At 39.5% G+C, this 14,689-nt stretch overlaps 1 protein-coding gene across 1 annotated transcript; it reads left to right on the forward strand.

The window, feature by feature from the left end:
- Window positions 1-12,043: 12,043 nt before the first annotated feature.
- LOC139892614 (uncharacterized) lies at window positions 12,044-13,449 on the forward strand. Its single transcript, XM_071875723.1, has 2 exons — window positions 12,044-12,455; window positions 13,120-13,449. Exons 1-2 carry the CDS (start codon window positions 12,099-12,101, stop codon window positions 13,333-13,335), a joined length of 573 nt encoding a protein of 190 aa, XP_071731824.1. The 5' UTR covers window positions 12,044-12,098; the 3' UTR covers window positions 13,336-13,449.
- The last annotated feature ends 1,240 nt before the right edge of the window (window positions 13,450-14,689 follow it).

Consider the following 14,689-nt stretch of genomic DNA (forward strand, 5'->3'; position numbering starts at 1 on the left):
CATCGTGTACGAATTATCAACAACAGGATCATTACAAGGTAAAGTACTATATGCTATAATTAAAGGAGTTGCATTCACGATAAAAAGGTGATGTCATAACCGACATCAAATGTTTTACATTTCAAAAGAATGCTTCACTAAGTAGAAGCAAATAATAAGTGTATGTGACCACAATGGTCGTTACAAGTCATAGTTCAAAAGTACGAATGTTTGAATGCAAAGTAAAGTAGTTCATGCGTGGACAACTCTAAGCAGCGGGTGTCTACAGCACAACAAGTAAGACAGCGGAAGCAACCACAAGCACCTGAGAAATACATGCTTAAAAACGTCAACACAAAGGTTGGTGAGCTATAGTTTAAGTATAACAGTATGTAAGGTAGGCCACGAGATTTCAGTGCTACAAAGAGCGTTTCAAAACAGTATGATAAAGTATATGTTAACCGTGGGCACTTGGTAACTAACTTAACGTTTATACCCCCTGAAAGTACACTTGGCAAGTGCGTATGTCTACGAAGTATTAAACACTCGTTAAATGCTAGCGCGACTAGCCCGAGTGGGATGTCAAACCCTATGGATCCATATCTAAGATTCGCGTTCACGGTTCAAAAACCAATGATTAAACGTTACCGAGCTAAAGGGAATGTTTATGCCGTTGTATAACCCACACATATATAAGTTTAAGTACTCGTGCCTAGTATGTAAAACATAAAATCCGCATGTATTCTCAGTTCCCAAAATAAGTTAAAGTAAAAAGGGAATGCTATAACTCACAATGATATGTAGCGGTAAAGTAGTAGTCGGGAAAGGTGTGCAAGTAAATGGTCCGAAGTCCTCAACCTAAGTCAAATAGTACTAAGTCAGTAAATCGTCTTAATAGGTTTAAAAGTATGTAAATAAGGTCTTAAGGGTCATCATCATTCATCATCAAACAAAAGGCGTAAAGTAAGTTTCGTTTATGAAAGTAGTTTAAAACAAAGTCTGACTTCAGTCAGTCACCACGGCCTCTACCCTTACTGAATTAAGGTGAGACCAGTGGCCATGGCTCCGTATATGAGTCCCTTAAGTGTGGTAAAATTTACAGAAGCAAACTCGTCTTTGTTTGACCGTGGCGACGGTCTAAGTGCGAGTAGGTCAGAAATTTCTGCACAACGTTAAAGGACATAGTAACGATCGGAGGGCCATAAATCCTAAACCGTAACTCGGATTAAGACGAGTCCTATATGAAAAGTTATCTAATCGAAAAGATCTATCTAAAAATCAAGGTTATAACAGCCTAGGTCTACTGGTCTGTTACAGAATCACCAGACCAGTAGCTTTTGGACAGAACAGTGAGTTTAAAAGGGTTCCGGTGGTCTTGGTGCTTGATGTTCATCATGGTTCTCATCCTTGATGCATATAGCTTCAAGTGTACAACTCATTGATGTATCTACATCATCTTAACCAAGTCTTGACCATCATAGCCCATGTGCAAGTCTAAGACATGAAGCACAACTCACTTAAGAGTTGCATGAAGTTTGATGAACCAAAGTTACATCAAAGTCTTAGGTTTGACACTTACATGAACTATAAACTTGAAAGTTAACTAACTAATCAAGATCATAAGTAGTAGAACATAGTTCTTAGTTTGATCTTGAAGATCCAAGACTCAAAAGTCTAGATCCAAAGTTATATTTAAAGAAAACTTGTTTGTGTGTTCTTGAACTTTCAAAGTTAACTTAATTTGTTCAAGAGATATGAGATCAAGACTAACTTGTAGTACTTGACCATATAAACTAACTACATGAAATTAAAGTGCATAAATTGAAGAAGTAAACTTAAATAAACAAGAAAAGGTTCATGGTTGTTCATACTTTAAAGATTCAAGCCTATGTCTTGATCTTTAGAAAGTAAACTTTTAAAGTTTACTTCATGAGCTTCAAGTATGTCTTTAATCAACACAAGAACTTTATAATCTTTGAAACATTATATGTAGAACCTAAACTAGAGAGTTTAGTTCTTGATTGTTCTTGTTAAAACAAGATAAAAGATGAATCAAACTAGAAAGTTAGATTCTTGAAACATGTAAGTAAATAACAACAATTAACAAGACAAGTAACATTAACAACAAAGAACAACAAATGATGATGATGATTTGCATGTATGTATAAGGTTTTAGGGAGAAAAGAAGAAGAGAAAATGTCTTCAAGTTTACTTACAAGAATGTAGAAGAATATGAGAGAAACTTTGAGAGAAAAGTGAGTGTGTGTGTGTAAATGAAAGAGTAATATGAATACTAGTGAGTATGTAGTGTAAAAAAAATTCAAAACACCACTAAATGGCCACCAAGGCTTCGGCATTCAGCAGAAAAAAAAGGGAGGGGGAGGTTTGTTCTTTGGTTACAAGCTTGTAAAGTTCATTAAAGTTGGACACAAGGTGGTATGTGCATGGGGATGATGTGTAACAAGATTCCAAGTGCCTTAAACTAGCTAGTTACCATCTAACATGATACTTACACTTGAAAGAGTGGGCTAAAGGGTCCATTAATAATGTAGGGTGGGCTTGAAAGCCCAACATCAAGAGTCCATTACACTAATAAAGCCCAAGTTCAAATAAATCACAAGTTAAACCAATTAAAGCCCAAGTAACTAACTAATAGCCTTAGTTAATTAAAATGATTAATAAATTTAATCATGAATGTAAATAATATCTAAAAATATTATTCGTGAAAGTTCCGGGTGTCACAAAGACGTTTCGGGCTCTTAAAAGTCAAGTACGGGCAATCAAGGCAACATGTAAATGTAATAACATACATTCGTTTAATCACACGTATTAATAATAGTAACTATTAATAAATAAATGTTGGAAATTCTAGGGTCGTTACATTACCCACCTGTTAAAGAAAATTTCGTCCCGAAATTTTAAGCTGAGGTAGATGGAGGAGTCGGGAAAAGGTGAGGATACTTCCGCATTATTTGATCCTCTCGCTCCCAAGTAAACTCAGGTCCTCGTTTGGCATTCCATCGTACTCGAACGATCGGAATCTTGTTGTGTTTCAAAGTTTTGATCTCACGATCCATAATCTCAACTGGTTCTTCCACAAAGTGGAGTTTGTCGTCAATTGTAAGCTCCTCAAGTGGTATGATAAGTTCAGGTGCAGCAAGACACTTCTTCAAGTTTGACACATGGAAGGTAGGATGAACTGAGCTCAATTGTGCTGGTAGATCCAAACGATATGCAACGGGTCCAACACGTTCCAGGATTTCAAAAGGACCAATGTACCGTGGGTTTAACTTTCCACGTTTTCCAAAACGAATCACACCCTTCCAAGGTGCAACCTTCAACATTACACGATCACCAACGTTGAATTCAAAGTCTTTACATTTAAGATCGGCATAACTCTTTTGGCGATCACGGGCAGTCTTAAGTCTAGCTTGAATCTGAGCAATCTTCTCCGTGGTTTCGTGGACTACCTCGGGTCCGGTGATTTGCTTTTAGCCTACTTCGGCCCAACAAATAGGAGATCGGCACTTACGGCCATACAATGCTTCAAAAGGTGCAGCATTAATGCTAGAGTGATAACTGTTGTTGTACGAGAATTCGGCGAGTGGCAAATGTCTTTCCCAGGACTTTCCAAAATCAATGACACATGCACGCAGCATGTCCTCCAAGGTCTGAATCGTTCGTTCACTTTGCCCGTCAGTCTGAGGATGATACGCAGTACTCATGTCGAGACGAGTTCCCATGGCTTCTTGCAAAGAACGCCAAAATCTAGAGGCAAAACGGGGATCGCGATCTGAGATGATCGATAAAGGTACACCATGACGAGACACAACCTCTTTAATGTATAATTGAGCAAGTCTTTCCATCGTATCAGTTTCCTTCATCGCTAGGAAGTGTGCAGATTTGGTAAGGCGGTCAACAATAACCCAGATGGTATCTTATCCGCCCACCGTCTTTGGTAGCTTGGTGATGAAGTCCATTGTTATCCTTTCCCACTTCCATTGTGGGATTTCCGGCTGTTGAAGTAAACCAGAAGGTCTCTGATGTTCGGCCTTAACTTTCGAACAAGTCAAACACTTCCCAACATAAGTTGCAACGTCCTTTTTAATATTCGGCCACCAATACTGTTCTTTAAGGTCGTGGTACATTTTTCCCGCTCCAGGATGAATCGAATATCTCGACTTGTGTGCTTCATCAAGTATCAGGTTCCGTAGATCTCCATAAAGAGGTACCCAAATTCTTCCGGCATAACATCGGAGTCCAGACTCCCTAAGCTCGAATCGAGAGACAAGTATGTTCAAATGCTCGTGAGATATGTTCTCCTCTTTGAGAGCCTCATCTTGGGCTACTCTGATCTGGCTGTTGAGGTTCGAATGGATGGTGATGTTCAGAGCCCTAACACGAAGAGGTGTCATCCTCTCCTTTCGGCTTAAAGCATCAGCTACAACATTGGCCTTGCCAGGGTGATAACGGAGTTCACAATCGTAGTCGTTGAGCGTCTCGATCCATCGACGCTGTCTCATATTTAGTTGCTTCTGATCAAAGATGTGCTGGAGACTCTTGTGGTCGGTGAAGATAGTGCTCTTAGTTCCATACAGATAATGTCTCCATAATTTAAGCGCAAAGACAACGGCTCCAAGTTCAAGATCATGTGTAGTATAGTTCCGCTCGTGAATCTTCAATTGGCGGGAGGCATAGGCAATAACCTTTGATCGTTGCATCAGTACACAACCAAAACCACTCTTCGATGCATCACAATAAACAACGAAATCGTCACTGCCTTCGGGAAGCGATAGGATAGGTGCGGAGGTTAACTTCTTCTTCAAAGTTTGAAATGCTGATTCGTGTGCGGGTTCCCAAATGAACTTCTTGCCCTTGTGAGTCAGTGCGGTCAAAGGACGCACAATCAGAGAAAATCCTTCGATGAATCTTCGATAGTAACCAGCGAGACCTCGGAATTGGCGAATATGCGTCGGAGTAGTGGGGGTCTCCCACTTGCTGATGGCTTCAATCTTGGCGGGATCAACTTTGATACCCTGGTCGCTTACAACATGACCCAAAAATTGTACTTCCTTCAACCAAAATTCACACTTGGAGAATTTGGCGTAAAGTTGCTCTTGTCTTAAGAGTTCGAGTACTAGCCGGAGGTGTTGCTCATGCTCTTCTTCGCTCCTAGAGTAGATGAGGATATCATCTATGAAGACGATAACAAACTTATCCAAGTAAGGCTTGCAGACACGATTCATGAGGTCCATGAACACGGCAGGTGCATTTGTTAAACCGAACGGCATCACGAGAAACTCATAATGACCATAACGGGTCCTGAATGCAGTTTTCATCAGGTCACTTTCCTTCACCCTCAACTGGTGATAGCCGGATCGCAAATCGATCTTTGAGTAGACACTCGATCCTTGTAGTTGATCAAAAAGATCGTCAATTCATGGAAGAGGATATCGATTCTTGATTGTCAATTTATTGAGCTCACGGTAGTCGATACACATACGGAAGGATCCATCCTTCTTCTTCACAAACAACACAGGTGCGCCCCAAGGCGAGAAGCTTGGTTGAATAAATCCTCGGTCTAACAGCTCTTGTAGTTAACTCTGTAATTCTTGCATCTCGGAAGGTGCGAGTCTATAAGGTGCGCGAGCTACAGGTGCAGCTCCTGGCACTAAGTCAATCTGAAACTCTACTGCTCTCTGCGGCGGTAATCCAGGCAATTCCTCTGGGAAGACATCGGAAAATTCGTTCACAATTCGAACGTCGTTCACGCTCTTCACCTCAGTTTCTACCGCTTTCACATGTGCTAGGACAGCAAAACGTCCCTTCTTCATAATCTTTTGCGCTTTCACGCAACTAATGAGGTTCAACTTTGAGGTACATCTCTCTCCATAGATAACCAGTGGTTCGCCATCTCCTTGTGGTATGCGAAGTGCTTTATCTCCACAGATAATATCGGCCTTTATCTTGCTCAACCAATCCATACCGACGATCACGTCAAAACTTTCCAGTTTGATAGGTATCAAATCAATTTTGAAATCTGCACCAGCTATGTTGATAATAGCTCCACGACTAATATGGTCAACCTTTTCAAGTTTTCCATTGGCGACCTCGATAAGCATACTTTCTTTTAACGGGACTAATGACCAATTAATCTTATCACAAAAATGTCTACATACATAACTTCTATCCGCACCAGTATCAAACAAGACAGAAGCTAAAAGATTGTTGATTGTGAATATACGTGTCACCAAGTCGGGGTTATCACGTGCATCCCTTGCATTAACATTGAAGGCTCTACCTCGGGGTGGTCCTCCGTCTTTTCGCTTGTTTGGGCACGCGTTTCTGAAATGGTCCGTCTGTCCACATTCGTAGCACTTCTTAGGTCCATTGGTGTTTGGCTTCCCATTCAAAGTAGTGACCTTGCAGTCCTTCCCGATGTGCCCAGCCCGTTGGCACTTCTCACAGACAACATTGCAATACCCAGTGTGGTGTTTGTAGCACCGTTTGCATTGTGGTAAGGTTCCTTTGTAGTTCGGGTTGGTGTTGGTGTTGTTGTTGGGATTAGGGTTTCCACCATTGTTGTGCCTCTTGGCGGGGGTTTGATCGTAGTTTCTCCCCCTGTTGTTGTTGTTGTTGTTGTTGTTGTGGTTGTTGTGGTTGTTATCCCATTTCCTCTTTTCGCTACTACCAGCTTCAAACTTAGCCTTCTCCGGCTCATCAATAAGAATCTGATTCATGAGAGTATGCGTCATGCGCATTGCTTCGGGAACATTCGGTGGTTTGGATGAGGTGACATTTCCTTTGATGGACTTAGGGAGTCCCGAGAAGTATTTCTCCATGCGCTTGAATTCGGGGGTGACCATGGTCGGACACATTAATGCTAACTCCAAAAACCTACGATTGTAACTGTTAAGATCGTTCCCTACGGCCTTCAACTGCATGAATTCAATTTCCATCTTCTGAATTTCAGTTCTCGGACAATACTCATCAATCATAGCCGCCTTGAATTCCTCCCATGGCGTAGCATACGCCTCATCGATACCTTTCGCTTGAGCTAACGTGTTCCACCACGTTAGCGCGCCGTCAGATAGCGTGCAAGATGTAAACTTGGTCTTATTGTCCTCCGAACAGTTGCTAACTCGGAATACTGATTCAAGTTTCTCGAACCATCTGGTGAGACCAACTGGTCCCTCGGTGCCGTTGAAGTTATGCGGTTTGCAGCTCTGGAATTCCTTGTATGTACACCCATTTCGAACGGGTGGAATAACCGGTGGTGGTGGCGGTGGAGCTTCGAGATTTCTTTCTGCTAGGGCTGCAGCAACCCGTTCGTTGATCATGTCCTCAATCTGGGCGGCGGTAGGTGTGGATCTTCCGTTAGCCATGGTATTCTAAACAAAAATTTTGACTCAAGTCAAAATCCAGTATGCAAGTAGTAATAATACAGTATATAGTGACCAACATGGAATCAAAACATCACATGTTATTAAATAATGCATCTAGGTACAAATACCACAGAATCATCGTACATCAATGTAAATAGAACATCGTGCAAGAATTAAATAACGCAAAGTTCCATTCATTAATAATAATAAGTTTCATACATCTGAATAAGTTCGTACAATACATATGAAATACATGAAACTATATCTAGATTACATCATGAAATCTAAATACAAGGTCCTACGGTGAAGGCGGGTGAACTGCTCCTCAAGCCAACTGCTCCTCGAGCTCAGTGACTCGAGCTCGGAGAGTCTCAATCTCCCTCATCAGCTCCTCGTTAGAGGGAGCTGGTGGGGCAGGCAGTGCAGGTGGGGCGGGTAGTGCGGGTGGTGCCGGTGGTGCTGATGTAGATGGTCCGGCTCCGGATGTAGACGGTACGTCCCTAGATGTAAGTGGTCCGTATCTAAATCTAGGTGGTACGGTTCCAAGAATAGTCAATACGTAACGGGGAACCTTAATTATCTGTGGATCGGCAGGGTATGGCACAACTCGTTTACGAGCAGTAACCCTACGACGATGGCCAAAAGCGTCAGTAAAAGCACGACCTCTATTCACCCCTGGAATGACGGTGCCGTCGAAACGGTACCGCTTCTTCGGCGGGGTGGAGGGTGCTTGAATAGGTCTATCAGCAGGATCCTCATCATCGCTGGAGTCGTCTGATGATGAAGAATCGGCGGATGATGAGTCATCCGAGTCGTGTGGTGGTGACACTGGTGGCTGAGCTGGTAATCCCAAGTGTCCGAAGGCGGCCAACATCTGTCTGTGTCTGCTTGGAGGAATCACGACTAAATGTCCGTCGGGAGTGCTTCGGCAAGGCGTGCGCATGTGGTTACGAAACGGCCCTTCCCCGAACTCCGCGGGGATCTCAATACCACCAATGCGGGGCTGTGACCTCGAGGGTCCGGGAGCAGACACTAGGGCAGGTGCACTAGTACCAGCTCCGGAAGTGGAAGCGCCGGGATCACTAGTGGGTGTCGGGGCCGGTGTATCGGCAGTAGCAGCAGCAGGTGTAGCAGTAGGTAGGGCGACGGGGTCTGAGTCTGTACTGCCCGAAATGCCAGCAGGTGGAACATCCGACATCTGAACAAGGAAAAATAAATTTTCCATGTCAGTATGTCATAAAGCAAGCAAATAATAGGCCAACAGTTTAAATCATGTATAACGGTAACTAGCATGGCAATAACAGTAATTCGTATGAAAGTAGCATGCAATCGAAATCAAGTAGCATCATGCAGTAGTGAAATCATGTAATAGCATATGGCATATAGCAGTAACAGTAAGCAGCAGCATGCAGTAAGTTCAGCAGAAACACGTAAACTAGCAAGTTGTAGATTAGTCCTATTAGTGAATCCTACTCGGGTCGGTCTTAGACTCACTAATGCAACCTAATTCCCTACAACCTGGCTCTGATACCAAATGTGATGCCCCGTACAAAACCATCGTGTACGAATCATCAACAACAGGATCATTACAAGGTTAAGTACTATATGCTGTAATTAAAGGAGTTGCATTCACGATAAAAAGGTGATGTCATAACCGACATCAAATGTTTTACATTTCAAAAGCATGCTTCACTAAGTAGAAGCAAATAATAAGTGTATGTGACCACAATGGTCGTTACAAGTCATAGTTCAAAAGTACGAATGTTTGAATGCAAAGTAAAGTAGTTCATGCGTGGACAACTCTAAGCAGCGGGTGTCTACAGCACAACAAGTAAGACAGCGGAAGCAACCTCAAGCACCTGAGAAATACATGCTTAAAAACGTCAACACAAAGGTTGGTGAGCTATAGTTTAAGTATAACAGTATGTAAGGTAGGCCACGAGATTTCAGTGCTACAAAGAGCGTTTCAAAACAGTATGATAAAGTATATGTTAACCGTGGGCACTTGGTAACTAACTTAACGTTTATACCCCCTGAAAGTACACTTGGCAAGTGCGTATGTCTACGAAGTATTAAACACTCGTTAAATGCTAGCGCGACTAGCCCGAGTGGGGATGTCAAACCCTATGGATCCATATCTAAGATTCGCGTTCACGGTTCAAAAACCAATGATTAAACGTTACCGAGCTAAAGGGAATGTTTATGCCGTTGTATAACCCACACATATATAAGTTTAAGTACTCGTGCCTAGTATGTAAAACATAAAATCCGCATGTATTCTCAGTTCCCAAAATAAGTTAAAGTAAAAAGGGAATGCTATAACTCACAATGATATGTAGCGGTAAAGTAGTAGTCGGGAAAGGTGTGCAAGTAAATGGTCCGAAGTCCTCAACCTAAGTCAAATAGTACTAAGTCAGTAAATCTTCTTAATAGGTTTAAAAGTATGTAAATAAGGTCTTAAGGGTCATCATCATTCATCATCAAACAAAAGGCGTAAAGTAAGTTTCGTTTATGAAAGTAGTTTAAAACAAAGTCTGACTTCAGTCAGTCACCACGGCCTCTACCCTTACTGAATTAAGGTGAGACCAGTGGCCATGGCTCCATCTATGAGTCCCTTAAGTGTGGTAAAATTTACAGAAGCAAACTCGTCTTTGTTTGACCGTGGCGACGGTCTAAGTACGAGTAGGTCAGAAATTTCTACACAACGTTAAAGGACATAGTAACGATCGGAGGGCCATAAATCCTAAACCGTAACTCGGATTAAGACGAGTCCTATATGAAAAGTTATCTACTCGAAAAGATCTATCTAAAAATCAAGGTTAGAACAGCATAGGTCTACTGGTCAGTTACAGAATCACCAGACCAGTAGCTTTTGGACAGAACAGTGAGTTTAAAAGGGTTCCGGTGGTCTTGGTGCTTGATGTTCATCATGGTTCTCATCCTTGATGCATATAGCTTCAAGTGTACAACTCATTGATGTATCTACATCATCTTAACCAAGTCTTGACCATCATAACCCATGTGCAAGTCTAAGACATGAAGCACACCTCACTTAAGAGTTGCATGAAGTTTGATGAACCAAAGTTACATCAAAGTCTTAGGTTTGACACTTACATGAACTATAAACTTGAAAGTTAACTAACTAATCAAGATCATAAGTAGTAGAACATAGTTCTTAGTTTGATCTTGAAGATCCAAGACTCAAAAGTCTAGATCCAAAGTTATATTTAAAGAAAACTTGTTTGTGTGTTCTTGAACTTTCAAAGTTAACTTAATTTGTTCAAGAGATATGAGATCAAGACTAACTTGTAGTACTTGACCATATAAACTAACTACATGAAATTAAAGTGCATAAATTGAAGAAGTAAACTTAAATAAACAAGAAAAGGTTCATGGTTGTTCATACTTTAAAGATTCAAGCCTATGTCTTGATCTTTAGAAAGTAAACTTTTAAAGTTTACTTCATGAGCTTCAAGTATGTCTTTAATCAACACAAGAACTTTATAATCTTTGAAACATTATATGTAGAACCTAAACTAGAGAGTTTAGTTCTTGATTGTTCTTGTTAAAACAAGATAAAAGATGAATCAAACTAGAAAGTTAGATTCTTGAAACATGTAAGTAAATAACAACAATTAACAAGACAAGTAACATTAACAACAAAGAACAACAAATGATGATGATGATTTGCATGTATGTATAATGTTTTAGGGAGAAAAGAAGAAGAGAAAATGTCTTCAAGTTTACTTACAAGAATGTAGAAGAATATGAGAGAAAGTTTGAGAGAAAAGTGAGTGTGTGTGTAAATGAAAGAGTAATATGAATACTAGTGAGTATGTAGTGTAAAAAAAATTCAAAACACCACTAAATGGCCACCAAGGCTTCGGCATTCAGCAGAAAAAAAAGGGAGGGGGAGGTTTGTTCTTTGGTTACAAGCTTGTAAAGTTCATTAAAGTTGGACACAAGGTGGTATGTGCATGGGGATGATGTGTAACAAGATTCCAAGTGCCTTAAACTAGCTAGTTACCATCTAACATGATACTTACACTTGAAAGAGTGGGCTAAAAGGTCCATTAATAATGTAGGGTGGGCTTGGAAGCCCAACATCAAGAGTCCATTACACTAATAAAGCCCAAGTTCAAATAAATCACAAGTTAAACCAATTAAAGCCCAAGTAACTAACTAATAGCCTTAGTTAATTAAAATGATTAATAAATTTAATCATGAATGTAAATAATATCTAAAAATATTATTCGTGAAAGTTCCGGGTGTCACAAAGACGTTTCGGGCTCTTAAAAGTCAAGTACGGGCAATCAAGGCAACATGTAAATGTAATAACATACATTCGTTTAATCACACGTATTAATAATAGTAATTATTAATAAATAAATGTTGAAAATTCTATGGTCGTTACATTCCGTTTCTTCCCAATGAGCCATCCACGAGGGTAACTGGTAGAGTCAAAGTCCGGTGGGTGAAGTAAAGATTTAGCTGAAGGTCTTGACACTTGACAGTCTTGTACCACTCAAGTGCATCATTGGTTCAGAGTTTAACTTTTTCACCTTTTTCAGGTTGTTATTAAATTGTGGAAAGTAAAGGGGGTAATTTTGACAATCCGGCAAACTTGTAAAGTGCCAAATCAATCTATAGATGTCAACAGATTTTAACGAGCCAACGCTTCATCTCTACGCCGGCCTAAAACCACTAACAAAAATAATTAATTAATTAATCAAAATGGTTGAAATCACAGAAACCGAAGAATCGACTACAATCACTGAAGAACAATCACAGCCGTTGTTATCAGAATCAAAGACTCGATCTAAATCAGTACGAACTAAAGTACCGGAAGTAGAGGTTCATCTATTTCGGTGCGGTAAAGGTCCGATTGATACATTCAAATCGAATTTAGGTGGCTGGGATCAAGATCAGCTTGAAGTTAGAGATATATTGGATAAATATGGATTTAAATCGGTGTATGCTTTCAATACGCAATCAGGTAGAGGTGTTCCGATCAGGTTTAACCCTAGAAACGGCAGATCTATACTTCCGTACAAGGACGGATCTGTTATTTATATCGACGGTGAACCTAAGGTACTTTTAGCAGTTAATTTTTTTTCTTTCTCAATTTTGACTGATTCATGTTTATTATTGAGTCACAATTACTGTTATTGTTTATAGTGAGTACATGATAGTTACTCCATATTACAGTACAGTTTTGCAAGTCCTTATGTAAGCTTAATAGGAATAAACTAATTTCAGGTGTGAGTGTGATTTAGAGCATCTCATATGGTTAGGATCATAGTAGAATTTAGGGTTAGCGTTTATGCTTAGAGTAGAAATAACAACTGTTTTAAGTGTAGACTTTTCGGTCACAAGAATTTGTGCTGTACTACTTTTTTCATTCAAGGGCACGCATATTTAAATTTTGGTACCTTGAACCTTAACGAGTATTTCGAATACGCTATATCTATGTTCCAAAGATGGTCGAAGATATATATAGGTATAGGAGGGTTTTGAATTATTACCACACACATGGTGGTGGGCTGGTGGCTACAGATTCATATTGGCATCCATTACAAGTTTCTTAATAGTTAGAATTGAAAATGATATTATTATATTTTTTTTTGGTGTCTTGATTGGTGACTTGAATGCCCAAACTTTTGGCTCTCTCATCCATCCATGTATGTATATATGAATGTGGTTGAATCAATTACATCTTTTTGATTAGATTTTTAAAAATATTTGTGGGTTTCAGGATTCGTTGATAAAGCCGATCACCAGGATCTTTATTGGGGTGGCAGTGATAACTGCGATGATTATTCTGGTTATGAAGGAGACTCCGGGTTGGGCTAAAAAGTTTAACTTCACCGGTGTTAACTTCAGCGTTCCTCCATGGGTCTTAGCTTGCGTGGTTATTGTATTCACTCGTTTGAGGAAGAGAACCAAGGATTTCTTCGCAAAACACCATTGATATTTGATGTTGTTTCTCATTTGGTACCATTGTAACCTACTTACAATTTTCATAAGATGCATCTGTGATAATTTTTCTCTACAAGGATTTGGATAATATATTTTTTCTTCACAAGGATCTGCATTATATTTTTTCAGAAAACACCATTGATATTGTTTATTAAATGGTCAATTATTTTCTTAACAATGGTTCGGATTATATTTTTTCCTTCTTTATCTGTATTCTGAAACTATGTGTTATGTTAAGATCATATACAATTTCTGGTTAAAATGTAGACTTACTGGAATGGAAGGCCTTTTAGAATCGATTTCAATAAACCTCTAGCTACAGCCTTCATGTACTGTAACGTAACATATAGATACTGGACATGCACCAATCACGTGCAAACATAGCATTTAGTCGTTTTGCACATAAAACTATATCAGCTATGTTGTATTGTATATGTAAAAAGAAACATTGTTTATCTAATACTAATTGTTATAATTCAGTAAGCTTATAACTACCTTTAATGGTTATAAGAACAAAGAGAGAAAAAGAGAGAAAAAGAGAGAAGAAGGAGAGAAGAAATATTGATATTGATATTTCAAGAGAAATGGTGCACCTTAAATGGTTACCATACATGTCTATTTATAGTATAAAATATTACTATGCAAGAAATATAATAATAATAAAATTAACATCCAATCTAGATATTTTATAACACAATCTAGATATTTTATAACACTCCCCCTTGGATGACAATTTTATTAGAGAATAACTAGTACTGCCTCGTTAAAAACCTTGCTAAAGAAAACTCATTGGGATAAAACTTTAGCTAAGGGAAAAAGAGTGCAGCATAAAGTTGACTCCCCCTCAAGTAGGCAACGCCTGAGTTGTTACATCTTCTGAACATGCCTCATGCCAATATTATGAACGTGTGTTCTGAAAATAGCAGTTAGCAGTGCTTTGGTATAAAGATCAGCAGAGTTGTTGATTGAACGTATCTCATTTTAATCTGGTTGTCTTTTACGATATCTTGAGTATATGAGAAAAATCTGAGGTTTTCATCTGAAACTGTATCATCTAAATCTTTTATGTACAAGTTTGGCCCTCGTGATTTGTCTACAGTCTCCTTCATGGTTTGTTCAAACCGTTGTTTCAGTTCCTATTCCCTTTCAGTCTTTTTCTGAGCCTTACCAATATACCATTCTTTTCCATCAAACTTATGACCGTTAAGACCGTTTATAGCTTTAGCGCCTCGTCAGCATTTATGTTTTGTTCTGTCATTTTTGATACTCTTCTTTCATTTGTATTATGTAAGCTGTATTATCTTCATAGATAGTTGTTACGCTTTTATAGCGTTCTAGTCCACAAG

The sequence above is a fragment of the Rutidosis leptorrhynchoides genome, chromosome 2, assembly GCF_046630445.1.
Source record: "Rutidosis leptorrhynchoides isolate AG116_Rl617_1_P2 chromosome 2, CSIRO_AGI_Rlap_v1, whole genome shotgun sequence".
Lineage (NCBI taxonomy): Eukaryota > Viridiplantae > Streptophyta > Magnoliopsida > Asterales > Asteraceae > Rutidosis > Rutidosis leptorrhynchoides.

Bases quoted from the DNA above. Each gene is read 5' to 3' on its own strand.
- LOC139892614 (XM_071875723.1), top strand. From the start codon at position 12,099: ATGGTTGAAATCACAGAAACCGAAGAATCGACTACAATCACTGAAGAA. The intron at 12,456-13,119 runs GTACTTTTAGCA...TGTGGGTTTCAG, and splicing joins ATATCGACGGTGAACCTAAG to GATTCGTTGATAAAGCCGAT.